Source organism: Ictidomys tridecemlineatus, chromosome 9 (genome assembly GCF_052094955.1).
Source record: "Ictidomys tridecemlineatus isolate mIctTri1 chromosome 9, mIctTri1.hap1, whole genome shotgun sequence".
NCBI classification, from domain to species: Eukaryota; Metazoa; Chordata; class Mammalia; order Rodentia; family Sciuridae; genus Ictidomys; species Ictidomys tridecemlineatus.
In genome coordinates this window covers 145,630,129-145,657,913 of record NC_135485.1, presented here as the reverse complement: position 1 = coordinate 145,657,913, position 27,785 = coordinate 145,630,129, and the positions used below count along the sequence as shown (strand labels likewise).

At 51.0% G+C, this 27,785-nt stretch overlaps 2 protein-coding genes across 6 annotated transcripts; one reads left to right on the top strand and one right to left on the bottom strand.

The window, feature by feature from the left end:
• Positions 1-10,180: 10,180 nt before the first annotated feature.
• Positions 10,181-14,175, bottom strand: LOC120892613 (uncharacterized). The gene is made up of 2 exons (XM_078022140.1): positions 12,052-14,175; positions 10,181-11,266 (listed from the first exon to the last, which is right to left on the bottom strand). The coding sequence occupies exon 1, from the start codon at positions 14,169-14,171 to the stop codon at positions 13,137-13,139; it is 1,035 nt and encodes a 344-aa protein (XP_077878266.1). The 5' UTR covers positions 14,172-14,175; the 3' UTR covers positions 10,181-11,266; positions 12,052-13,136.
• Spry1 (sprouty RTK signaling antagonist 1) lies at positions 12,504-17,976 on the top strand. Of its 5 annotated transcripts, none has more exons than XM_040293322.2 (2): positions 12,504-12,638; positions 15,821-17,976. In XM_040293322.2, exon 2 carries the CDS (start codon positions 15,876-15,878, stop codon positions 16,845-16,847), a length of 972 nt encoding a protein of 323 aa, XP_040149256.2. In that variant the 5' UTR covers positions 12,504-12,638; positions 15,821-15,875; the 3' UTR covers positions 16,848-17,976. The 5 variants fall into 5 exon arrangements, with proteins under 5 accessions (XP_040149256.2, XP_077878269.1, XP_077878267.1 ...); XM_078022143.1 differs by lacking the exon at positions 12,504-12,638 and adding an exon at positions 13,578-13,709; XM_078022141.1 differs by lacking the exon at positions 12,504-12,638 and adding an exon at positions 13,827-13,951.
• The last annotated feature ends 9,809 nt before the right edge of the window (positions 17,977-27,785 follow it).

Genomic DNA, 27,785 nt, shown 5'->3' with positions numbered 1-27,785 from the left:
TTGATGAGCGTATGGCTACTGTGACCCCATTGGTGATGTGAGAAGTCTCTTATCCACCTGAAGCCTCACTGTGGACTTAGTGTTGTTGAGGTACTCTGGACCCGAGCCCCAAGTCACATGTGGGCATTTCCACCAGCCCCCCACCCGTGCCTGGCCTTTACCCGCCGCAGTGTTACCAGGCGGCTGTGAGGAAGTGAAATCCTTCGTGCCTTACAGCTTCTCTAAGACGCTGCTTCATCAAGATCATGTGGGTGCTCCGTGTTTTGCTCTAGAAGCTTCATAGGCTTGGCTTCTATGGTGAGGTCTCCAGTCCATCTTGAGAAAATCAAAGTCAGACATGTTTTTAAATGTTTAGAAAGTACACTGGTGCCTCACTTATCAAGGAAAGAAGCTGACCGTAGGGGGAAAGCTAAGCCATTCTCTTGTACAAGAGACTGTCATTTATGAATACTGTGTGGCCCCTCTAGGGGTAAAGTACAGTCTCTCCACCTTGAAAGAAAGAACACCCACCCACCTGGACAGACAGCAAGACCAGACCTCAGTCACTGTGGTTTTTTCCTAAACTTTCATATCAATGAAGACTAGATTTTTATGCCTGTTTTGATAGTAAAATGTGATGCTTCGACATCTTGCTTAATAGGATTGGACTGAGCATATTAGTCTTCCTGAAATATAAAATGACACCATCAAGCTGCATCGTGTAACAGTGACGGTAGGTAATGGTGAACTGAATGACAGATCGCAGGCTAGACTGTCCTAAATGGAAAAGGGGGGGTGTGCCTCATCTCTCTTAGAACTTAGCAAAGATGAAATGCATAACTTGTTTTTATGGAAAAATAATTTTGTTGGTACCTAGTGTTCTGTAGTAACGGCTCAGTAACCAGAAACAGTGTAGCAGAACTGCAAGATGTTGGAGAGACAAGTATCTTCTGAGCCCAGACCTGCAACAGCCGTCCGCCCTGCTGCTCCGGGGGCAGTTCTGTGGATTCCCTCTGAGGAGCCAGGGTGCGGGTGGGCATGTTTGTGGTCCTCACTGTTCCTGGGCTCCAGGGCACTGCTGTTGGGTGCAGGCCACCACTCATTAATAAAGTCCTAGCCCAGCATTGAGTTCCCTGCGTGGCTTCTGACATCTCATTAATCCCAATTCAGAACCCGTCTCGGAACTTGTAATAACTCCAATCTGGTGTGTGTGGTTCTTAGTTTAAAACACAAGGCATCGCCCAGAATGACTATTTAAAAAGTAGGGGAAATTCATGGCCCTGAATTTAATTTTACTCTTTGTGGGTCTTTAGTTTTAATATGTAGCGCATAAGGCATAAGACTGCATTTTTTTCTGGTACTAGGGATGGAACCCAGGGGTGCTTTACCATTGAGGTACACCCCCAGATCTTTTGTTTTGAGCGTGGCCTTCAACTTACGATCCTCCTGCCTCGGGCTCACGGGTCGCTGCAGTTCCAGTGGGGGCGCCGTGCCTGGCTCTGCAGTAATCACCAAGGGGCTTTCCACCAGTCGGGGGCCCTTCCCGGCCTCTTCCTGCCTTTCTGTTCCCTTCCCCACTTCCTCAGCAGAGCACGAAGCCATCATTCCTGGGCACGGACACTCTGGCCTCACCTGCAGGCGCCAGTGAGGTTTTCTGTATAAAATCAACGTTTGAGTCAGATGCAAAGGCACGTTGAAAAGTAGACCCGGCAGCCACTTGAACACGTCCCTGGTGCTTGCTTTCTCCTGGTTCTTCCTAGCATTTGCCTTGGCCAGTCCTTGACCACTCAGTGTCCATGGGGGCTGGAAGCACATGTTCACTACAGTGCACAGCATTCCCAGGCCACCGCGGTGGCTCCGAAGGCCTGACACAGTTGTGCCTGCCAAGCACACAGGCAGTTCAAGTCGGGAGAGGAGAGCTCTGATTCCGGGATGCTGAATGCTTTGGTTCCTTGGTCACATCTTGGCAAAGACTCTGCCAGTGGTGTGGCACAGGAAGGGCCTTACTCAGGAAGAGCAGGCTTCTCACGCATCTGCTGGTGCCACGTAGGAAGAAGGTGAGGCAGCTCCTGATGCCAGCCTGCTGGTTTGTTGTCTTCAGGCTCTCTGGCTCCTGGGTCACAGGGTGCGAGGCTGCAGGTGAGTTAGCTGAAGCACTCTTACACACAGGTGCTCTCCTGATTTCTGATTTCGTACCTCCTGGGGACCGTACTTCCTGTATCTGGTTATCACCCTGGGCTGTGTGTGTGTGTGTGTGTGTGTGTGTTTTAAGGGCTGGGGACAGAGTTTCCCAGCACAGCCTTCAGCTGCTAACAACCGTTATGGTTTGGATGTGAGGTGTCCGTCCCCCAAAAGCTCAGGTGTGAGACAATGCCAGAAGGTTTGGAAGAGAAAGGATTGGGCCATACCTTAACCTAATCAGTGGACAGATCCCTGGTGGGATTAACTGAGTGGTGGCCCGAGGCAGGCGGGGTGTGGCCGGAGGAGGTGACTCGCTGCGGGTGAGGCTGTGGATGTATATTTGTATCTGGTGAGTGGGGTCTCTGATTCCTGATGGCCATGTGAGCGGCTTCCCTCTGCCACACTCTCGCACCCTGGTGTCTGCCTCACCTGGAGCCCAGGGGAGTGGAGCCGGCCTTCTGTTAACTAAGACCTCGGAAACCGTGAGCCTCAAATAAACTTTTCCTCCTTTAAAATTGTTCTGATCAGATCCTTTAGTCACAGCAGCAAAAAAGCTAAGACACACACACACACACACACACACACACACACACACACACAGGGCACCAGGAGCCCTGGCCAAGGAGGACACACACCAAGGTGTGGGCTGTACTTGTGCTCTGCCTCCCAAGCGGAATTCCATGAAAATGCCGGAGATGGGCGAGGTAGAGGAGGGGCAGATGAAGAACCAGGGCAGCGAAGCCCAGCCGTGCCTTTGGCAGGAGAAGGTGCCCTTCCCAAGGTCACCACGGCTTCCAGCAAAGGTGGGGGGAGGTGTATCTGGAAAGACAGTGCAGATCAGCCCCTAAATCCTGATGTCAGAACTGAGAGCCTGAGCCCTGGAAACCTGTCCTTTGTCTTCTTGAAATTGGGTCTGGGGAATTTAAGATTGAGGTGTATTCTTTGATGCTTATATTTATCAGACTGTTGGTTGTAAGGAGTGGAGACTGAGGCAGGTCACCTCGAGCAAAGATGGTAAAAAGAGGAGGGAATCTCATGAATCCAACAAAGAAACGGTGCTGCGACTGTGCCACCCTGAGACGTGCCACCGCAGAGTCCCCAGCTGTCCCCTGGTGGGTGTTCGGAAACTGCAACCCAGTTACCCTTCTCTGCTCACCTCTTTCTGTCAAGCAGCTTCCTCGACCTCACGTGCCGGGGCTCAATCCTGAGTCTGTCTCCTGCCAGCTGAGTAGTCTTGGGCATATGACGCGACCTCTTGGTGCATATTTGGTACAAAAGGTGAGAGGGAAGGTGAAGGAGGAAGGGTTAGCTGCCGTCATCCTCAGATTCCGAAATGCACGCTTTCACGCACATCTTGAATCTGGGCTTGCCTGTCCTTCCGCAGAGGCTCCGTCCAGCGGTCAGGGGTGGTGGGCTCTTACTGTCGCCCAGTGCACACGAGCCGGTTCTTCCTGGTGTTGATGGGCGACTGCGGCTTCCCCGTGGGACGTAAGGACGACTTGAGGCAGGATATGCGTTTCAGCTGTTGTTGGGAAACCCACCGACGCTTTTGATGAACTCAAAGTGCTGCTCATTCACCACGGTGCTTCCCCGCCACAGCGTTCCGCTTCTCGAGATGGCTGTTTAATGCTGGCTTATGTGTGGCTTTTATCATTCTCCACTTTTGAGTACACCTGACAAGGAAAATAGAAGCAAATGAATTCATTAGGGTTCCTGAAACTTCTCCACGTCCAGAGTTTCTCTTTGACTCTGTGGCCCGAACTCAGCTTCTCTACCCAGCTTGGTCCTGAGGTGGCCAAGAGCACCCTGGCCCACCCTCAGCACTGCGCCTGGCGCTCTGGGTGGCCCGCCTTCAAGGTGCGTTTCCCTTCTAGGGAGTCGTGGCCATCTAGGTGACGACACACCGGGTTTGACTGCTGCCACCACTTTGCCATTGACCCCACTCACACTTCCTTAGGTCCTCAGCAAAGCCTCTCTGTCCACAGGTGACTTCTTCCAGCTGGTGGCCAGTGTGGGTGTGGCAGCTTGTCACCGGCAGGGCTGAGCAGGGCCAGTGGGCAGCCAAAGGTCTGCCACCTTCTCTGCATGGCTCTGCAGCTTCCATGACACAAAATGACAGCCTTATTCTCTCCACAATCCCCAGCTGGGACCAGTGTGTTCCTCTCTCTGTCCAGTCCACCAACTTCATCCACCCAAGTGCAGAGTAGAGTTCTGTGACCCAGACATGACTGCCCGCGGCTTGCTAGGGAGTTGGTTTACGTCTTTGTGACCCTGGTACACACGGGACCATGCACAGTACTACCCAAAGGACTGTGCACAGTACCATTCATAGGACCATGCACACTACCACCCACAGAACCCTATACAGTGCCAGAGGACCACTCACAGGATCATGCACAGTACCACCCACAGGACCGTGCACAGTATCACTCATAGGACCATGCACAGTACCAGAGGACCACTCACAGTACCACCCACAGGACCATGCACAGTACCACTCACAGGACCATGCACAGTACCAGAGGACCACTCACAGTACCACCCACAGGACCATGCACAGTACCACTCACAGGACCATGCACAGTACCAGAGGACCACTCACAGTACCAGAGCACCATACACAGGACCACGCACAGTACCACCCACAGGGCCTTACACAGTCCATGCCTGTTTGTTACATGGGTATAAGGACCAGAATGATCTTGTAAGAGAATAAAGTCCATGGTTCATTTACCACCTACAACTTGACAATGAATTGTGAAGTTTAAGTTTTTTTTAAATCAATAACATCTCCCAGTTACTTGCCATATAAGTATTCGGTCTCAACTGTCTGAAAATGTCGTATTTGAGTTCTTTCATAGATTCAGATTTTCTAGTGTCTACACATTCTCCTGACTTGGAGAATTTTTCAGTAATCATTTTGATGCCCTAACTGATTAGCACTCCAATGGAACATACATATATATGATATAGCAGCATAATACATTGAACGTTCTGTTCCTTGTAAATGTTAGTGACCTCTTAGGATCATTATCTCCCTGAAAATGTCTTCTTCCTCCTGTTTCCTCCCCCGCTGAACTGAAGGGAACAGGTGGACGTCTCTAGCTGTTCTGGTGAGCGGAGTCCCCGTTTCCGGCAGATCCATGCTACCGAGTAAATTCTCTAACTTCTGTGTTGAAGTCTTATGTGACTGGTTTCTTCCCAAGGCCAGTGTCCTCGGTGCAACTGACCAAATGAGGTGGCCCAGTCTTCAAGGTTTGTTGCCAGCCTGCGGGCACGACTTCAGCCCTCTGTCATTGTGCCATTTGCTGAAGGGACATGCAATCACCGTCCACGGTTCCGTAGCTGGCCATCTCCTTTTCCACTGCTGCCCCGCCTGCACCAGAGCCTCCTGCCTGCCCTCACACACTGCTCTGACCCCCAAGCCAGTGCCCCCGCTCCAGCCTGCTCCTGTAGCGATGGCAGGACCAGGCGAGTCTGCAGGGAAGGGCCTTCTCCGGCCAGCTCCTCTGCACTAGAGCTTCACTGTCCTTGGATGGAGCCCAGACCCTCCATGTGGCATTGACACTGTCTGCAGTCTGTCCTTAGCTGACTTACCCAGCGGTGACAACTGTGATTCCACAGAGAAACCTTCCTTTCCGTCACACCAGTGCTCAAGCAGAGTGTGCCCTGGTGGGGCGGAGGCCACCTGGTCCTCGGCCCTCCTGCCGTCCGCTGGAGCGGGCTGCCTTGGTCTCTTCCTAGTCTGTGAAGCCAAGATATTCTAGAACAGGGCCCAAATTCTTCTTCCTACCACAGTATACCTTACATTTTGTAGCCATATACAATTTATATTCTGTCCTAACAAATAATGATTCCCCTCTCTGCTAATTCTCCCTACAACTGCTTTTTCACATTTGGCCTGGCACATCTTCTAATGTTTCACACAGGAACCCGCCAGCCACAGCTCTCCTGTGACTTCAGAACACCCTCTGGGCTCCCGTGGGCTCCAGGGTCTGAATGGAACGGCCTCAGCCTCCCCTCCGGCCTCTGCCCTTTCCACCGCTGGCTCCTCGCTGCTCCCCAGGGCCTGGGCTTGCCACTTCTGCTGACTTGTTCTCCTACACTTGACATGTAGGTGTCCGCTCTGTCCAAACCTCACCTCCTCAGGGAGGCCCCTGGCCACCAGGCCAGCACTGGTTCCTCCCCAACGGTACTTGGTGTCACCTGCGACTGCTGCAGAGGACGTGCCGTCTGTGCCTCCCTCCTGCTCTCCAGCTCCAGGAAGGAGTGACACAGAGGCTTGGTAAGCGTTTGTTGACCAGGGGCTGTGGACGTGAGGGGGCGGCCAGGGCCACACTCAGCATCCGCAAGGCCTGGGCTCAGTCCGGCACTGGAGAGCAAAACCCAAGCCACCAGGAAGAGGTGAGTGGATCATTGGCAGATGAATTTAAGACTCTGAGTTAGGGGCGAGTTGCAGCGTGTCTGCTTTACAGTGTCCGTTTTCAAATTCAAGGAGGGCAAGAGATTCGCAAGAGCAGCCAAGGGGAAAACCCAAAGTGGACGGCCTCCTGCTGTTCTGGGCGCCTAAGCTTTGCCCTGTCCTTCGCTGCCCTCCTCCGTGTCCTCCTCTGTACGGCTGGCCACTTCACTTCATGCAGTAAACACGCAACTTAGAAAATGCAAAACAGGTTCCTAAACAAACGGACACCAATTTAAACCACGTCCTTTAAAGCAGGGCTCCCAGAAGTCGTACGTTCCCCCGGTGATTCTGCCCTTGCTGATGATTTTAAACCTCTTGGTTTGCAAAGACTTTCCGTCAGATTAGTAGTAACCAATAGAAAAAATATCGGTTTTGTTATTTATGTGTCAACAGGTTCCCACATTGCTACTCAGCCTAAGCACCCTAGCACTCAGTACACCCGGCTTCTATGGACTGACAGGTCAATAAAACCCAAGTCCATCTTCTCAAAGGAGACATCTTTCCAGGACTGGCATTATCGACAATACCCACAGTATCCCACACAGCAATACACAATATTAAAGTTATTAAGTTTTTTCCCAAAAGAATGTGATGTAAGCCTAGATAATATTTACAACACAAAGATTTTAAAGAAAGATTTATTCAATTGCAACGCATCTTACCTTTTCTGATAACTATATTGGGTGGGAAAGCACCTCTACAGATGTACCAGTTCTCAGGTGATAGTCAAAAGTCATCTCCATCAAAAATGTAACTTAGATTCTTCAAAAAGCAACCGAGGTGCATACTGCATTTCCCCCATGTTAGTGAAGATGCGCACCCCTCATGTGGTGTGCTGTGAATCAGAAGAAAGAGTGCAGGAAAGGACGGACAGACATGAACCTTGACTCCTAGAAGGCTCATTCTCCCCATTTGGATTGAAATTTGAAGTGACTCATTCTCAACAATAGGTGGCGCTTCACAGGGTTTTCCTTGTTAATTGCATTGGCTATAGGAAATAACATCTTTCTGCCATCGATTAAAAAATTAATACAAAAACTTTAAGATTCATGTGATACTTTGGTAGTTTTGCCTCAAAACTGACATCTTTAAAGAGGATCAAAACTGAGATTCTTGGAGGTTATAAAAAAGAGCAATAAATATGCTTTTTGAAAATGTGCAGGAGCACCATCTGTGTACTACTTTTAAATTTATTTTCAACATTTTAAATGTTATGCAGTCACTTTTAAAATACATATTTGCTTTTTTTTAACTTTTAATGGTCACAGTTTACAAATTTTGTAAAAGTTTTTTTTTTTTTTTTTTACAATGACTTTTATCTTATCTGGAATCAAAATGTTCACAGTGAAAAGTTGCAGGTAAATGTTAAGGTGGCCAAGACCCATCAGGTGGCTTCATCTGAAATTATTAGTAGACAGCTGCTCCCACCTCCTGTCACATGTGTGCGCGCGCGCGTACACACACACACACACACACACACACACACACACACACACCCATAGGACAACACATTAAAGCCCAAGAGGTCTCAGGCTTAGAAAAACAAAAATGAAGTCAATTTAACTTGGAAACATGATAAAGCAAGGAAGCCCTTTATTCAGGAAGGAAGCTCCCGGGGGTGGGGGGACTGAGAGTCGACCTCACTGGACAGTGTGCTTCAGGACAATGGTCACTGATCATTAAGAAGATCCTTAAAGCCTCCGCGAGGCACTTGAGCAGGCTTGGTCCCTCAGGAGCACTGGACTGGGGAAATAGTTAGGATCACCAACTTCAGGTAATTGATGAGAAAACAGCTCAGAGACCCGAGTGGGGGTCCCCTAGCGAGGAAGCGCATTGACTGGCCCTGTTCTGGCACTCTTGTTGCCACCTGTGTACTGCCCGTGAGCTGATCCCCAGCGATCCCCAGCGAGTCTTGCCACCCCTCCCATCTTCGGTACGGGTACCCTCCGTTATTATAGACCGCAGAATGCTTTTATAAATGGTATTACTTAAATACCTCAAGAAAATCACGAATTACGGAAAACTCTTAAGTGTAAAAAGTCTCTTTGGGTGAGATTTGTTTGTTTTCTTTTTCACTATTAGGTATTCTTAAAGAAGGGCCTGCTGAGATTGTCTCCTCAATATCCTTTTTCTTTTTTTCATAAACAAAGGATAAACTGTAGTTTTTGGCATAGGTTATTTCCATAGGAAATACAGATGAAAATACAAGCCCCAGGAGATGTTTTAATGAAAACATGGCTGTATTTTTTTGCTGTTCTATCTTGGGGGGCAGTTACAGGTTTCAATTGACCCGGCTTCTTGTGTGCCATTCTCTAAGGATGGGACACAGTTTCGGAAGTGAGAGATTAGTAACTCGCTGACCAGAATCAAAGATCCGCCGTGATCCTCGTAAGGGCCATTCCACCCTCAGCTCAGATCCAGATCCGCAGGACAGATGCCTGATCTCCTTTTCTTACAGACATGAAGACCAAGTCCAGGCCCAGAAGGGAATCTGAACATCACTGGAGGGAAAGAGGTTCGTGCTGAGGTGGTCTCCGGACACGGCCTTGACACGGGGGCTGTTAGTGGAAGCCTGACACACAGTGGGGATCAGGCTGTGCCTGTCAGGAGGAAGGGCACCCTTCAGAGCCCCTCCACGTGCTCTGCTCCCTGCACTGAAGGCTCGCAGGGAAACAGAATCCCGGTTTGCTGTGGAAGGACGGAGCTGACAGAAGGCACGGCCCTTCAGGGGGACCTAGCCAGGGAGTCGCCTGAGTAGCCCACTTCCAGACTGAAACCAGCTGAGAGCCCCGGGGACGTGCTCCCGAAGACCAGGGGAATGTTTATGGAAAATTCACAGAATAGGTTACTCTATTTCTGTCAACTGCAAGGATTGTTTACAAAAGGAAACTGAAAATAACAGGGCCCGGCCTTGCCAGCTTTTCCTGGGAAGTACAATGATATAGTGACTATCGCCCTAAAAGGAAAGTAAAGGAAATTCAGTCCCCATTTCTCATCCTTCATTGATTCTCGGGGTTGTTGGGTGCTAATGCCTCAACTTCTGTGACTACTGTTTGTGTTTCTCAGTAACAAAAAATGTTATAGCTGAATAATAACACAATGAATCTTACTAGCAATAATGTAAGTTACATTACTAACAATACAATTGACTAAGACTTCACAGAAGCATTGGATTAGTAAGGGAGGAGTGTTCAAAAGTGTGGGATACATTAGAGTTGCTGCTGTTTTTATTTTGGAAAATAAAATGAATAAATGAATAAGGAGAGCTGGGGACGTGGCTCAAGTGGTAGCGCGCTCGCCTGACATGCGTGCGGCCCGGGTTCGATCCTCAGCACCACATACCAACAAAGATGTTGTGTCCACCGAGAACTAAAAAATAAATATTAAAAAAAATTCTCTCTCTCTCTCTCTCTCTCTCTCTCTCTCTCTCCTCTCTCACTCTCTCTTTAAAAAATAAATAAATAAATAAATATTAAAATTCTCTCTCTCTCTCTCTCTCTCTCTCTCTCTCTCTCTCTCCCCTCTCTCTATCTTTAAAAAAAATGAATAAGGAAAGCCTTTTGGAATCCTACTGTTTATTTATTTATTTATTTTTAATTTCTAGCAGTTGCAAGGAGATACCAGGCTTTGCTCCCCCCGCACCTTTTACTCAAAAGTCGAATGAGAAGAGACAGCTAACTTTGTTTCCACGTGACCAGGAAGAACAATTCACAGATGCCATTCCACTCCATTTAGACATATTTGGACATAGTGAACTAAAAATTATTACAAGATTTCCCTATTGGTATTTACATTGCTTTTCCTTTCCAGAAAAATCTCATATATTAGATATCCATTTTTATCAAGATAAAGAACAACATCTATTTTAAACTAAAAATGTTGATTTCTACGAAGGCATGTAATCATAGGCAATCAAAAGGAGAAGCAGGTTTCATTAAATGTCTTCTTGATCCAAAGAGGCAAGGCTATTCTTATATTTTTTATTTATTTAATATTAATTTAATATTTAGAGAAAAACATTGATGTATTTTGGAGCCAAGTGACGCAAAGGGTCATTGATCAATTTAATACAGCATATTGGATTTCTAAATAGAACATGACCCACAGAAACACTGTTGTAGATAAAATCTCATGGATTTTATTCATTATTATAATTTGAAAATACTCAATCACATGAAAATTGTTTTAATGCTGGGGCTGGGGCTGGGTTGTGGCTCAGTGGTAGAGCACTTGCCTGGCATGTGTGAGGCCCTGGGTTTAATCTTCAGCACCGCATATGCATTAATAAATAAATAAAAATAAAAGATCCATTTACAACTAAAAAATGTTTTCCAAAAATTGTTTTAATGCATCTCTGGTTGATATAGTTTGAAGTGTACTGTAATAGAAATCTTTCAAATATATTTTTGAAGGATTGATGGAATTAGAATGTTTGGTGCTCCCTCTGCTGATTTTATCATATTGGTGAACTCACCCTCTCCTCCTGTTCACACATCCGACAGTCCCAGAGTTTAAACTTGTTGCTCACTATGGTGAGAGGTGAGAAGACAATTTCAAAGAACCAAATAAGATACTCATGTGATGTTTTATTTCTGATTTGACTCTTCAAATCCATTCACAAGAATTCCCCAAATCAGATGAAATCTATGAGAAAGGCAAAATATATACAATAAAATCAGTTTTATCTTTTAGACTATTTTAGTACCATTCAGAGCATTAAGGGTGCCTATGTAGCTCATGGGCTCATTCTTGTTCTATTATTTTCTAGTGATTTTTTTTAAATTACTTAAAAGGATATTTTTTAAAATTACTTTGAACTGGAAATATCCATACTGAAATCTACATATGATTTAGATTCTTGAATTTTGTTTTTGTTTGCTTTCCAAATGGACTTTGTTATTCCTGATACATGCTACTTGGGAAAATATTTCTTTTTTACTTTGCTTTAGGGTTTTAAAAGCTTTTATCTATAAAAGTTTTTAAAACCTCAAATTTAAAATCTTTAAATTTCATCTACAGTTATCTTTACTGCAGCATGAACTTCATGGTTTTGATAATATCCAAAATCCCAGTTTGTAAAAAAGCAAAAAGCAAGTTTCCTACATACATATTTTTTTAGTGACATATCGATATGTTAAGAATTATTAAATCTGTGAAATGTTTCTATTTTAATTAATTGCCTTTTAACTGATTTTTAAAATCAGTTAAAAATAGTTTTTTTTTTCTCAAAATTATACAAATATATTACAAAACAGAAAGAATTTGGGATTTTTGTTTTCTTGTGATTGACTTTTGGGAAATATTGTATCACAATCCAAGATAGAGCAGTTATTTTAAAACTCACAACAGATTTCCCCCCTGGTGAACATATGATTATGGTATGTTTGCCAAAAGGAGCACTTCTTTCTGAAACTTCAGATTTTACTTACTTTGATTTAGACAGGAATTGTGATTTAAATTATTATTTTTGAAATATCAATACACATTTTCCCTCTAGTTGTTCCAAAGGGATGGCTTGATATACAGCGTTTTTCATTAAAAAAAAATTCTTATTTTACAATTATTTACTAATTCAACTTCAATCCTTTTAAATTAGCGATGGGTAAATAGAGATTGATAGCTAAATTTGAATGTGTTCCTTCACGACAAATTTATTTGCACATTTTTTAGAGGCAATCCCCAATTTTTAGAGGATGTTTATTACACGAGTCTATAAGTTCACGTTTCCAAGTTGGTAAACACAAACCAAGCGCCAACGGAAACGGGAGGAAATCCTGTTCCAGGTTTTCGGGCAGCTGGTGTGATTGACACATGATATCACTGGGGGCGTGTCTTGGAGTGGAGGTGGAGGTGGCCGCGAGGAGCTGAAATTCTGCGGAGCAGGAGTGGGATCGCTCTGTAAGGCACACAGTGGTTTGCAGAGCGATAGCAGCGGACCCAGCTCCCTGCCCCGGATAAGGAACAGCTGCAGTCGCCGTACATGTGCGTGAAAAGCAATTTCCAATCTTTGCATTAGGTAAGAACTGTTTCCTTCCTTTCCTTCGTAGACATTTTAGGAAAGATAAGGTGAGAAATGTCGGTTTTTGCAAGGAAGTGAACATTTCTTTGAACTTGCTCTAGAGCTGAGATTACTGGCTGCATTTCAAAACACCGGCAGCGTTCCCACTACTGAACGCTCTTAAAAGTCTACCGCTAAAAGAAAAAGCAGGGTCCCTTTCACTTCCCCCTTAATCGAACAGCAAGTTTAACCTCTGGGACTGTCGCTGTGTGAAACAGGCCGTTTGTGCCGAAGAGGGGCTGGACCCTACGAGGGTCTGTTTAGGCATTGTTGGCGACCGAGTCCGAGCGAAGCCGGGTTCAAACCTGCGTTCCTTTCTGCGTGCCGAGTCCCTGACAGGCGCTGCTTGACGTTGGTTGAACTCCTGGGCATTCCCAGGGGCAAAAGCACTTCAGCAAAACGTGCACGGCTGCATGTTACCCAGGCTCGCTGCTGACACGCGACTGCGCCGGCCTGTCAATCACCGGGCGCGGGCACATGGCTGGGCTGCGGGCGCGGGCGAGCTGGCCGGCGGCGGGCGCGGGCGCGTCCCAGGGCCCGGAGAGAAGGGAGACTGACGTGTTTCTCTGTGATCATCTGTGGCAGGCGTTTCACCGTGGAACCGGAGGGGCGGAGGACTGGAAGTGAGCGCTGCCCAGGAGAGGCTGACCTGCCGGGACCGCGGCTCCCGGGACGCGGCGCCCACTGCCCAGCGTGCGGGATCGGCGGAGCGCCTCGGCCTGCGCGGGGACCAGGACGACGTCCTCCCACCTCGCCCTGAGAAGGACCCCGAACTTCGCTCCTTTCGCCCCCCAGAGGCGGTGGGAGCCCCTCCCCCACCGGCCTCGGCCCGCCGAGCCCGCGACGTGGATCCACTCGTCCGGAGCCGCCCCTGCCTGCCTGCCCCGCGGGGAGCGGAGGGAGCCGCGCGGCGCCCGGCGCGCACGCCTCCCCGCCGCGCGCCAGCTCGCGTTCCCGAGGCTCGGAGAGCGCGAGCGAAGGGACTTCCTCCGCTGGTTCCCGGACGAGGCTGCAGGAGAGGAGCCTCAGGTGGATGCTGCTGAGCCGCGGGGCGCACGCGAGCCGGGAGAGGTCGCGGGAGAGCCGCGCGCGGCGGCCGGAAGGGGGCCGCAGGGGGCGCTCGGCGGGGCGGCGGGGGCGGGCCGACGCACCGCGGCTCGGGCGATGCCCCCGCGTCCTCCCCGCCGCGGTTGATGCCGCGCCGCCCGCCGCCCGCACCGGGACCCGGGCCGGGCCGCACGGCGAGGGCCCCCGCCGCCGCTCCGGCCTGGGTGAGTGTGCGGCAGGTGCGGGTCGGGACGGGACCGGGGCGGGCGGAGGGCCGTGTCCGCAGCGGGCGCCGCGCGTGTCGGGGCGGCCCGGAGCGCGCCGCGGCCTTGGGCGGCCCGGGCGCGGCGCGGGCGCGGCGGGAGAGGGCGCTGCCACTTTAAAAGCCGCGGCCGCCTCGCGAGGCGGGGGCCTCGCCCCCCTGGAGAGCTTGTTTTCATTCATAACTTTTTCCTCCCCGTCCTCCGCGGCGACTATTTATTCGCGCTGCCGGCGGAGGAGCGCAGAGGGCGCGCGCCCGGGAAGCGGGTCTGGGGACGGGGGACACGGCCGGCGCTGCGGAGCCGTGGGAAGCCAGCGCCGTGGGCAGTGCGAGGAGGTACGCGGTCCCCGGTCCGAGGGCGCCTCCCGCGCCCCGGCCCTGCCCGCCGGTGCCCTTGGCCCGCGGCGTGGGCTCGGCCCCGGCCCCGGCCCCAGCCCCGGGGACCTGCGCTGGGGTGCGGGTCGCGCCGCGGGGGGCCTTGCGGGCAGTCGGTTCTTAAAGCGCCCCTTGCCTGGGGCGGGCCGGGCCTCGGTGCGTCTAATGGGCCGGAGTAAGAGCCGATCTTAACAGCCCTTAAGGACTGGACCAGACCCCGCGTGGTGACTGTTCCTCGCCGCGTGCAGGAAGGTAAAAGTAGTGGGCGCTGGAGAAGTGAACCTGGAGGAGAGTCCAGGACGCTCGGTGCAGGCGCTTTGTTCCGCTTTATTCCTTAAGATGGGGTTTGGGGCATTTTCCCCTTTCAGTCTTGATTTGGGTTGCATCAGTAGACTTTACAGAGAATATGTGTGAAATATAGTTTGCCATTGATTGGAAATGGGAGCGTTTTTGTATCTGGTAGTTTGTTTTATGAAGATTACATTACAACTTAGAAATACGTCACTGTGAGCCTGGAAACCCAAATGCCTATTTTGATCAGGATATTAGTATACTTATTACAAGAAGCACAATGACTCAGAGTTGGCAGTGCTTTTGAAGATCAAGGCCTCTCATATAAACACATATTTTTAAATTAAAGGAAATTCGGCTAATATTTTAATTTCTCAGGATTTCCCCACCCTGCTTGAAAGCCTGAGGCTTGTGCATAAAAGTTATCTTCTTATGTGACTGAGCTCTTGTTCAAGCTTTTAAAGAAGTCGGATGTGAATACTCTGTTACAATAGTGACAGAATGGTGTGTGTGTGTTAGTGACTGTTAACACACCAAGAACTCTTGTGCTTCTTATCCTTTATTGTGCACCTCACAGATAAGGTAGCCTTTGACTTCTGGTTTCTACTAAACATGACCGCTTATTCCAATATTCCATTTTAGTTTGGAATAGCTTGAGCTTTTTGGAAAATGCTTTCCTTAATTTCCTTTAATCTAAAGCATGTAATAGCATTCAGCCAACAAAAGGCCTGGGCACCCATGTCATCCTTGATTTTTAAGATGTAGTAGACATTTCCTTTATGCAAACCACCAGGGAACTGACACTCAGCTTTCTCAAGACACGAGCTCTCCCAGAGCTTGTGCCCAGATTTCTTCACCAAGGCAAATTTCATTTTAATTTTTGTTGGATGCACAAACAGGAAGACATTACTTCCTCTTGATTCTGCTTTTTTAAAGCTGGAAAAACGTCTGATTTTTATGGCATGGGATCTCTTGCTTATATTCCCCTATGATGCGTCCATAGCTTCTCAGAATTGGCTGCTGGTCAGGACCCCAGCATTATTGTGTAAGGAGACCATTACCAGGTGGTTTAGGCACTTTGTGACTTGACAGGACCTCCCTCCCCCAACAAACGCTTCCTGTCGTTTATTTTCTCTTTTTCCTTAATTTTCCGTTTCTTTTCTAGGACTTCAGATGCATGCCAGGTTTCCGCTGACTGCTACAATCCAAGGTCCCCACACATGGAGCCCCCAAATCAGCATGGCAGTGGAATTTCATTAGTTGTGACCCAGCAGCCTTCTTTGGATGGCCGTCAGAGGACAGACAATGAGAGAGAGATTCCGCCTATTGCTATTTTGTCCCTTGACCAGATCAAGGCCATCAGAGGCAGCAATGAGTACACAGAAGGGCCTTCCGTGGTGAAGAGACCCGCTCCTCGGACAGCACCCAGACCAGAAAAGCAGGAGAGGACGCACGAAATCATACCAGTCAATGTGAATAAAGGCTACGACCAGAGACCCTCCAGCCACCTGGGCCCCACGGGATCCTCGAGCAGTGCCCGGGGCCCCGTTCTGAGCAGGTCCACCAGCACTGGCAGTGCAGCCAGCTCTGGCAGCAGCAGCAGCAGCAGCAGCAGCGCCTCCTCGGAGCAGGGGCTGTTGGGACGCTCCCCGCCAACCAGGCCTGGCCCTGCTCAGAGGTCCGAGAGGGTGGTCCGGACCCAGCCCAAACAACTGACTGTGGATGACCTGAAGGGTTCCTCAAAAGAGGGCCCGGCCCAGCACAAGTTCATCTGCGAGCGGTGCCGGAAGTGCAAGTGCGGGGAGTGCACGGCGCCCCGGACCCTGCCCTCCTGCCTGGCCTGCAACCGGCAGTGCCTGTGCTCCGCGGAGAGCATGGTGGAGTACGGGACCTGCATGTGCCTGGTCAAGGGCCTCTTCTACCACTGCTCCAACGACGACGAGGGGGATTCCTGCTCAGACCACCCGTGCTCCTGCTCACAGTCACACTGCTGCTCCAGGTACCTGTGCATGGGAGCCATGTCGCTGTTCCTGCCCTGCCTGCTCTGTTACCCTCCGGCCAAGGGGTGCCTGAAGCTCTGCTGGGGGTGTTACGACTGGGTGCACCGCCCAGGGTGCAGGTGCAAGCACTCCAACACTGTCTACTGTAGGCTGGACAGCTGCACCTCCCGGGCCCAGGGCAAGCCCTCCTGATCTATGGAGGGGCTTGCACCTCCTGGACCTTGGCTCTCCAGCTGTGGCTGTAGAGGAAGAGGCTGTCGGAGGCTGAGCTTCTTTTCTTTGAGTTTTCCCTGCTTCCTGCCTTCTGCTCCCCATCCCAAGGTCTGACTCATGGAGTTACGTTTCTGTGGTGGGTGATCTTCAGTGAGAGGAGACGGAGACTGCGCGGACTCCCACCGATGGCAAGAGCTGAGGGCCGAGGGCTTCTGGGTAGCCTTTTTCTTCTACAAGTGGCCCCCCAGAGTGGTGGCCACACCCCCCCCGACTGCAGTGGCCCAGGCTGTCTTTGACTGGCTTCGGTGGGAGCGAGGAAATTGGTTTGGAGGAGGCAGCTGTCAGGCTGCTTGAAGAAGCCCCGTCTCCAGTCTGTCTGCAGTTAGGGCCATCGTCCTAGCAGGGGACCGTGAGTAGAAGGAGGAGCCAGTTTTGCCATGACGTGAAAGTTCCCTTTAACCACTGCCCCTCTGCTCCTTGGCTCCCTCCCTCCGTCGGTGGGGCGCTGCCTCACAGAGGTGTCTTGTGGCGGGTGTTTCCTCTTTCTATGGTTTTGGGTTTGCTCCACAGCGTGGAGATCCTGTACCTGCCCCATTCCTGCTGCAGCCTCCTGTCTGGAGGGCTCAGCGCCCCCCGCCCCACGCCCATGCTCTTCACCAAATCTCTGTTACTGACAGGGGCTCTTGGTGGCAGGCTGATTGCTGGCCCGTCTCTGGGTGTTAAAGAGCTGAGCTGCCTGGAGTGGTCTTGGCTCCTTCGGGGTTGCTTCTTTTGGCCCCTTGGGTAGTTAGCAGCTGGGTGATTCTAATCTTTTCTGTGTTTTCATTGCCTTAACCACAAACTGTGGTGCTTTTTGTATATTTTATGTATAAATCACAAAGTTGAATTCTGACTATTTTTAAGACAAAAGTTTGTTAAACTTTTTTATTGTAAAGAATATTTATTATGCGAATCTCTATTATTTTATGATATTTATTGCAAAAGACTGTTGAAATGTACTCCTGTCTGAATATAACAAAATATCAATACTTAATGGAAAAAATAAAGTGGCACGAAGAAAGTACATATGTTAACTACAATGCAGAAAATATATTAATTAATAACTGTCTCTCGCAGCCTTCATTTATTAGCCTATACTGTTATGGTGATTTTATTACTTGCTTTGATTCTTTTTCACATATATTCAATTTACTTCTTTCCCTTGAGGTATTGAATCTGGATGCAGGTGACCTCAAATTATAAGCTTGATGTTTCCTGCAAAGTGTATCAGTCAAAATCTTGTAATGCAAGTTCTGTTTCAGCAAGTGCACAAGTGAATCACTTTATAAAGTAAATTTTTTTTTTTTGTAATATTAGTAGTACCTCCCTACTTTGGCTATTTTGTAAGTGTGAGGTTTTGTGTTGTCATAGTTTCTTGAGACGGGGCACTTCTGTGAGTTTTTAAGTTTATCTTAGATGTCTTGGGTTATTCAGAAATTCGTCAGCAAGACTTAAGGAATCTAGTTCGGTGGACACCCTAGGATCCTGGTACTGTCACTTTACAAAGCACTTACAAGTTGGAGAGCACCAAAGGAATGATTCACACGGTCAGATGTCTTGAAAACTTTTCTGTTTCCTTTAATAGGTCTTTAATGTGACCTGTTCAGATTGCACTTTATGTGTCATGGAGTAAGAAATCTGGGGCTGAAACTCCACATAGATAAAGTAAATATTCTATGCCTTCTGGTTTTTAGTCTGATTAAAACCACTGGCAGCCTGCCAGGAGTCCACGCTGAGCCTCCTGGGTCTGATGAAATTCTTGATCACGTGAGTCCCCACTCTCAGTCCCACCCTCTCCCTGTGGCTAAACGATATCGTCCATGATTATCTGCATTTGAGAATTAGATGCTGACATAATCTGAACCCACGTGACCAAAGCCCTTGTCCAGGTGGTGTCTGGTGGTCACTGACGGATGTGCTGCTGCTTAGCAGTGTGCGCTCCACCGACAGGCCTTGGCTTTGCGAGTACAGACAGTGTAATTGGTAGAAACTTGCCTTCAAGCTTCTCCATCGAGCCACTGACCATCAGTTGGTAATGTGACATCTATCAAATATTTTCTCTGTGCTGCAAGCAGAACATTTCAAAATGAATACTCGTGTGGCAGAGCTGCTTTGCCATCTCTGCTGTTTCAGAATGTGGGCTTAGTTCTCCGTCCACGTCCTGTGATGTCATCATGGTCTCAGTGCTCACAGTACTTCCTTCAGATTTGGCTCCTAATGAGGTATATAAACAGCCTCCCTCAAAATGCGGTGTGGTTTGGGTGCTATTATTCAGACATGGGTGTAGTTAGGAGCTGGTGTAAGAGCTGTCTGTCTCCGTCATAACCAGGCTAAGAGCGGCACGTGGTGTGACCTCGGAGAGGGAGCTGTGCTGCAGGCTGCGGCTTCTGGCTGGGCGAGCTCATGGGGTTCAGAGGTGGTCGCTGCCCCGGGGCTCAGCGTGGACTCCTGGCAGGCTAGTCGGTGCCAGAGCATAAACGCCTGACTCCAGACTCCTCCTTGTTTAGACCTGGGGTGTCAGGCGTGTCCCCAGAGCCAAGTCCTGGGCTCTGAACCTGCTACTGGCCATTGCTCCAGAATGCTCAGGCTTTGAGAGGGCCAGGCTCTGGCCGTGCCTCTGCCCCCACTGGGGCTGCTAGATGAAGAGTGACCCAGGGAGCATCGGGTGGCCTTCTCACTCCAGTTGCTCCTTCGCAGCTCCTGCCGCCCGTCAGTGATGTTAGGTGGTGCTATTCCAGGGCGTTTCCTTACTACTGGTGACTTTCCATTTTGAAGAAGCCTGACTTATGTAGAATGTAATTGTGAATGAGACCGGAACAGTATTTCTCTAGTTGGGTAGTTGCCAGATAACAGAGTTTATAAAATGTGACCTCGCAGAAAATTGGAATGTGACTCAGTGGACGTGTTTGTTTTGTGACGTGCTGAGATGAATCTTTAAATAGAATCTGTTACAATTATCTCATGGTTTTCAAAATGCAAATCATACAACATTCCAGTTACTACCTAAAGACAAAACCCCAAAATGGTGGTCTTTAAAGTGAAAACTTTACCCTCAAATTGATAATGAACCAAACTAAGAGGATTAATTTCCAGAGGATTGGTAGAATTAAAATGACTTCCTCTTCCTAAGTCTTTCCTTTTTTTAATAGAGTCCTACATCTCATGGCTGATTTTATGCATAGCTTTTTATACACAAATACAATCCCCTTTTCAAGAGTATTGAAATATTGAATCCAACAGAAAAGAGTGGGCAGCCATTCTCTGCCGCCCTCCGAGAGCTGGGTGTGGTCAGTGCGGTGCCTGGCCCAGCGGGCTCCAGGCCCAGCGGGCTCCAGGCCCAGCTCTGAAAACAAATGCGACCCAATCCCGGGGGTTTTGTCTTTGTTTCTTCTAATTGGAAGAGTCAGGTGTTTGAAAACCAAACTCGGAATTCTCTTGCCCACTTGATAGAAGCCTGTTTCCCTCACTGTTCCACGGGTCAGATGATCCCCCTTGAGGGGCAGCTGGCTGGGGACGGGAGGCTTGGGGCCTTGGACACTTGTCAGGTGGTGGCTGGCTCTCCCTGAAGCCGGGAGGGCCAGGTGAGGCCGCTTACCTGGGCACAGTAAGAAACGCCAGGTTTCAAGGGGGTCAGGAGCTCTGCGGGGAGGTCCGAGTATTTGCCAAAGTGAGAAGTGGGTGGTGTTCCATGAGGGTGAGATTTGTCCACCAGAGAAAGGAAGCAGGAGGGAGGCCAGGCCTCTGAGCTGAGGGAAGCCGAGGTGAGAGGCCTGGGGAAGGGGAGCAAGGCCGGGGAGGAAGGGAGGGGAGGCAGGAGCACGTGTGGGAGAGCTGGCGAGCAGAGGCTGAACAGAGGGAAAGGCCTTCCCGTGGCGGGGATCAGCTCGGGGCCTGTGAGTCAAGTCCCTAAGGGCTGAGGGGATGTGTCGGGGGTCCTGTCCTAAGGAAAGGGTCTGTTACCCAAATCTGCTGTGGAATCAAGAAAATGGGTTGACCCGTCCATTCACTCAGAATACTGTGCAGGGCCAGGGGCCTCTGAACTCCAGTCCCTCTAAGCTCTGTGCCCTCCGGCAAGCCAAGGGAGGGGTCCAAAATCCAGTCCCGCCATGTCAGAGCCTGGAGATGGCAGACCTGCCGGGAGCTCTGATGACTGTCATCCCCTAACCAAAGCCCGCTCTTCTCCTGGGCCACCCAGAATCTGCCCTGACCCCAAAGGAAGGGCAGCCGCTGGGGTCCGACCTCTGCACAGCGCTGGGGGCTGTACCTGGCTGCTGAGCCTGGGCTTGGAGTTCCTGCAATTCCCCTTTCGCTCCACCTGCCCGCGGCCAGTTTGGTTTTTGTCCTCGAGTACCCCTTACGGAAGAGGAAAAAACGTATCAGTGAAGCGAATGTAACACCTGAGCTTTGTGCTGTCTAGCGCCTGGACCAGAAGCTGTGTATGACAGGAGGGAGGAGCTCAGGAGGGTCAACCTGCCATCTGATTCTTAAAAGCCTCACAGTAAGGAAAGGCAGAATTCCCGGGTTTGCAGTGGTGTGATATCGCTTCTAATGTCAAAAATATGGGCAGTTTCGAAAGTCAGAACAGCTCGACTTGTCAACCGTCGTTCATGGGTCCAACAACCACGTGCCCCGTGCTCAGGATCCCAGTCTCTGAGTGGCAGCTCATACTTTTGGGCAACATGGAGTGGGGCCCAGCGGACACTCTGGGAGCAGGCAGCCACCAGTCAGGGAAGGCTTTGCGGAGAAGACCAGAAAGGTGCGTCGGACCTCCCAGGAGCACACAGCGCCTCTGGAAGCGCCCGGGAGGGAGTGGGGATGCCTGTGGTATGCTGGGGAAATGGCTAGGGATTTCAACTGCTGGAGCCTGAGTCACTGTGGGAGGACAGGAGTGCGCCATGGAGAGTGAGACTGCCCTGGGAAAAGCCCAGCTGTCCCCCAGGCCACAGGGAGTCCCTGGCAGCACCATCAGGAAGGTGGCAGGACAGATGGGCTTCAGGAGGACACCTCAGGCAGCACTGCGTGGAGCTGCTGGGCTGCGGGTGGACAGTGGAGGCTGGAAGAAGCTGGGGGAGGAGGAGTGTGGATGTCCCGCGGGCCAGCGCTGCTGCCTTCAGCAGAGCAGCCTCCAGACAAACCGAGCGAAGCCTAGGAGCAGAGCGTCCTCACACGGGCCTCTCCGAGGTGTGCCGAAGTGTCCTTTCTCCTGCCGCCTGACCCCCACGGCCCCTGGAACAGGGAATGGGTTATGGGTGCCCAGAGGCAAGAGGAAATCGGAGGCTCTGAAAATTAAACAGAAACTAAATTATAGAGCTTCCTTGCCACCCCGCTCTGGATCCCCGCCCGCCCCGCCTCTGAACCGCACAGTCTCGGCCTTTGGTGTCCCTGGGGCATCGTGGGATCTGCGCTGGCCACGGGGCTTTCCTCTGCCTGTTCGTGAAAGTCAGGGGTGATGGTGGTGACCGCGGGACAGGAAGGCGGATGGGAACACGTGTGCTTGGTGATAGGGAACAGGACCCTGAAGAAACAGCTACTGCTGAGAGGCAAACCTGGGGGAGCCTTCAGTGACTCCGTTCCCCCACTTATGACAAAGACGTGGAAGCTCGGACAGGCGAAGTCCTGCTGAGGGACAAACAGCAGCAGAAAGCAGAACCAAGGCAACGAGAAACCATGAAGATGTCAAAACTGCTGGGCTACTCCACGACCTGGGCTACTCCACGACCTGGGCTACTCCACGACCTGGGCTACTCCACGACCTGGGCTACTCCACCACCTGGGCTTCTCCACGACCTGGGCTTCTCCACGACCTGGGCTGCTCCACGACCTGGGCTGCTCCACGACCTGGGCTGCTCCACGACCTGGGCTACTCCACGACCTGGGCTACTCCACCACCTGGACTACTCCACGACCTGGGCTGCTCCACGACCTGGGCTGCTCCACGACCTGGGCTTCTCCACGACCTGGGCTTCTCCACGACCTGGGCTACTCCACGACCTGGGCTGCTCCATGACCTGGGCTACTCCACAACCTGGGTGCTCCATGACCTGGGCTACTCCACGGCCTGGGTGCTCCACGACCTGGGCTACTCCACAACCTGGGCTGCTTCATGACCTGGGCTACTCCACGACCTGGTTTACTTCATGACCTGGTTTACTCCATGACCTGGGCTACTCCACGACCTGGGCTACTCAACGACCTGGGCTGCTCCACGACCTGGGCTGCTCCATGACCTGGTTTACTCCACGACCTGGGCTATTCCACGACCTGGGCTACTCCACGACCTGGGTTAGTCCACGACCTGGGCTACTCCACGACCTGGGCTGCTCCACGACCTGGGCTGCTCCATGACCTGGTTTACTCCACTACCTGGGCTTCTCCACGACCTGGGCTACTCCATGACCTGGTTTACTCCATGACCTGGGCTACTCCACGACCTGGGCTACTCCACGACCTGGGCTACTCCATGACCTGGGCTACTCCACGACCTGGGTGCTCCACAACCTGGGCTGCTCCATGACCTGGGCTGCTCCATGACCTGGGCTGCTCCATGACCTGGGCTGCTCCATGACCTGGGCTACTCCATGACCTGGGCTGCTCCATACCTGAGCTGCTCCATGACCTGAGCTGCTCCATGACCTGGGCTGCTCCACGACCTGGGCTGCTCCATGACCTGGGCTACTCCACGACCTGGGTTGCTCCATGACCTGGGCTAGTCCAGGACCTGGGCTACTCCACGACCTGGGTGCTCCACGACCTGGGCTACTCCACGACCTGGGCTACTCCATGACCTGGGCTACTCCACGACCTGGGCTACTCCACGACCTGGGCTACTCCATGACCTGGGCTACTCCACGACCTGGGTGCTCCACGACCTGGGTGCTCCACGACCTGAGTGCTCCATAACCTGGGTGCTCCACAATCTGGGCTGCTCCACGACCTGGGCTGCTCCACGACTTGGGCTACTCCACGACCTGGGATACTCCACGACCTGGGCTGCTCCATGACCTGGGCTACTCCATGACCTGGGTTGCTCCATGACCTGGGCTAGTCCAGGACCTGGGCTACTCCATGACCTGGGCTACTCCATGACCTGGGCTACTCCACAACCTGGGTGCTCCATGACCTGGGCTACTCCACGGCCTGGGTGCTCCACGACCTGGGCTACTCCACAACCTGGGCTACTCCACGACCTGGGCTACTCCACGACCTGGGCTACTCCACGACCTGGGCTTCTCCACGACCTGGGTGCTCCACGACCTGGGCTACTCCACAACCTGGGCTACTCCAGGACCTGGGCTACTCCACGACCTGGGCTACTCCAGGACCTGGACCTCGGCTGTCCTCAGAGCTGCCAGTCCAGTTACCTTTCCTGAGCAGGGTGCACCATGGCGACAGGCTGATGCAGGCCAATCCAGATTTTTACAGAAACCATACAAACGAGGTCAAAATAGGGTTGGGTTTGGAATTGGTCCTCTTTTCCCGTCTAGTTTGAAATGTGGCAGAGGGTGCTACGGGAAGCAGGCTTTTCTGTTTCATGGGTGGCTGAGGTCCACGGGGAGACAGGGAGAAGCTCTTCCCAGGAGGTGATCCTTAGAGAGCAGTGACAGTGCTGGGGAAGCTGCTGTGGTCTCAGGAGCTCAGGCACAGCGCGGCTGGTGTGCAAGTCCAGCTCTCTCACTGCCTCGCCCCAGCGAGGGCTGGTCCCTGTCCTGGCCGGGAGTGGCTCTGTGTCCAGGGGAGAGCGTGCCTGGCATGGACTGAAATCTGGCAGATTCTGGAAAGAAGAGAGCAGGCTGTACTCTTGGGAAAAAGAAAAGTCTGCTTGAACTGGCCTTTCTTGAAAGAAACAAGACCCAACATTCTTTCATAAAGCATTTTTTTTTTCCAAAAGTATTTGCCCTTGAGCATTCTTTCCTACTTACCCATGCTTATCTTTCAAAACAAACATTTATTCCTTTCCCCACAGAGTGTGAGGGAGTTCCTTTGAGGTTATGCCCTACTAACGTACCCAAGCAGGGACCGCCTCCTCCCCTGGCACCGCGGATGAGTAACCCCACCGCAGGCCCGGCCCCGGCCTCCTGGGGGGGGCCGCTCAGATGTTACCTGGGGGGCAGATTCTCCAGGGGAAAAAACGCACAACTGTATTTTTGTGTGCAAACACCCGGTCCTTTTGACCCAGTGGAAACTGTGTGTCTGCAGAGCTGCCCAGCTGGAAGAGGTGATTTACCCTCGGAAACACTGTGTCATTCATCATCACCATGTCATGGGCCTGCAGCGGGCCTGCAGAGCAAATACCCATACCGAAAATTAATCTTTTCCAGTGCATCAGCCTGCATGTCTCTGGGAGGGCCCAGGTCTCTCCCCCTGCCTGCCCTCCTTTCCTGCAGCCACTCTGCTCTTCACAACCAGTTCAGGGTCAGGCCCTGGCTGACCCCAACCCGCCCTTTCTGCCTCCTGCCTTCCAGCCCCTGAACACACCTTCCGATTCAGGCCAGAGCTGGCCTGTGTCTTCTTAACCCTGTTCACCTGTGGCTGGTCCAAGCCCACTTCCCTGATTGGGTCATGCCTAAATAATTCCTCCCAGAAGCTCTCTAGAGCCTTGTGTAATCTGCGGTTTCCCTGTTCCCTTCTTAGTGCTCTTGCCTGTCTCCCTTCCTAGGTGTCATTCCTGGAGACGGGTTACGTTTCTGAATTACCTGCCTCTCGGTGCTCTGCTCCTAGTAGGCCCCCGTGGACACCCGTCAATATTCTTTCCTGAACTTTATGGCACGTGGCTCCTGTTTTCCTGGCCTGAGTGCCATTGGCTGTATCAATGAGGTTTGTATTCGGACAGGATGTACATCCAGCTTAAAGGCATTTCAGTCTTGCAAATATGAAATAGAGTCATTTTGAACATTGGGTAACTGTCTGATGCCCAGAGTTCTGGGCCTACCATTGACCATGTTAAGGTTTCCAGGCGAGGATGATTTTAGGAATCGGCAGAAGGCCTCTGGCCCTGCAGGAAGCAGACTTGGAGGACCTCACATGTCTTACCTGCCACTCAGCTGGTCACACAACTCTCCAGGACATCTTGACTGGATGGGAGACCCTGGAGTATCTGCCCTCCACGTCACTGGCCTTAGTTGCTGTGGCACAAACCACAGGCTCCAGTTCCTGTGAGGGCCAGAGTGTGACAGGCCTGGACCTCTCAGCTGCTGATGCTCCTTCTCCGCTGCATTCTAAATCATGGTGTGTTCTTCTTGCTGAGCTTAGCGTAGGCAAGAAACCCCTCAAATATCCCTTCTCTCAAATGTGCTTTGCCTCAGAAATATTATTAAATGATATTTATTTATGAATTACATAACAGATACATGCTATATAATCTAAGTTATACACATCAAAGCACTATTGTTAGTAAATGTGGAAATCTCCCAAATAGCCTACAGTTTTCCCTCCTTATTCTGGTGTTAGGCAACTAGTGAGGGTCTTGGACTCTATTCCCCCCTACAATCAGGATGGATGGTTGTACTGAATGTAACATTTTCTCCACGTACCTAAGTTCATATGATTTGGGGATTTCAACATTCTTGTAAGTTAAGGAGGGGCCAAATTATTAGCATAGTTTCATAGATAAGGAAGTCAGGATTTCCACACTGACTGCAAACTCAGAGCCAAATCTCACCCTGGCTCTGCTCTGCTCCTGCTCCCTGCCTGATGCTCCTGGTGTGGGGTCCAGAGGTGTCCCTCCGCTCGGCTGCTGGGCCCTGGTGAAAACACCCAGCGGCAAGCATCCAGTTGAGAAATCAGCTCCTATTTTCATACTTGAACCTGAGGAGCTCCACTTTGCACTGTGCTGTGTGTCTGGAACACTGTCTGGCCCATTTCTTCTGCGTTCCGTCCCTAGGGTTTAGGACGGTGCTGTTCACAGGGAGCGTGCATCACCCCAGCACACAAACCTCAAGAGGCCTTGGATTTTTATTATTTTATGACTCTGGTTTCTCGTAACTCAGTGAAGCTCTCTGTAGCGAGCAGCTGACCTCTTATTAAGTTGTCCCCTTCAGCCCTACCCCTGCTCAGATTATTAAGCAGGAAGGTTCTAATTATATGGTCTCCTTCTGGAGGGGACATGGGAAGATGAGGGAAATCTCGGGAGGCATGTCACTCTCAGGGCCAGGAACCAGAGCCAGGGCTCCAGCATGCTAATTAAAAACTTCTCTTCCTGCAGATTCCTCCTGCGGCCCTCCCTGCGTGCTGGGCCCTGGGTCTGCACTGCTCTCTGCAGGAATGCAGGCCTGTTTCTTTGAATAGCTGAGTGCAGATTAGTGGTCTGCCAATTTCCTGTGGCCTTTCAGACCTGCAATTTGAGCCCTGTTTGCTCCGGGCCCTTGCACAATTGGAGACAATGGGTGATTCTTTCAGGTCTCACTCCAGGGTCTCAGAACCAGGGGAAGTGGCTAAAGCCCTACTTTACAGGTAATTAACAATGGATAATGTTTGCTCTGCAGTTTTTGCAGCTGATAAAAGGCAGAAGAACATATTCAGCACCCGATTCAGACCCTGTGCAGTGGTTTTATGGATACAATAACTGTCTTTGGGTTAGCAGGGTGGCACGGGGTCAGGCTCACAGATAAGGCTGCGTGGGGCCCACAGAACAGAAGAGCAACGGGAGGCAGCCAGGAGAGGGCTGAGGACAGCAGCTCTGTGCACCCTTGACTGGGGTGGGGGTGGGGGTGGGGGCTGGGTCACGTCTGTTTTAGGAGGGGAGTGATTTTCACAGTCTGTTGACCTCCACACAAGGTATTTTTTGTTTTGTAAATTCAGTGCTGAAAGTCACCTGTTACAACAGTGTCAGCTTGAGAAGTGATTTGCTTTCACATTTGCTTCCTTTGCCACTTTGTGACA

Coding starts and splice junctions, on each gene's coding strand:
- LOC120892613 (XM_078022140.1), bottom strand. CDS start 14,171: ATGAATGAAAACAAGCTCTCCAGGGGGGCGAGGCCCCCGCCTCGCGAG.
- Spry1 (XM_040293322.2), top strand. CDS start 15,876: ATGGAGCCCCCAAATCAGCATGGCAGTGGAATTTCATTAGTTGTGACC.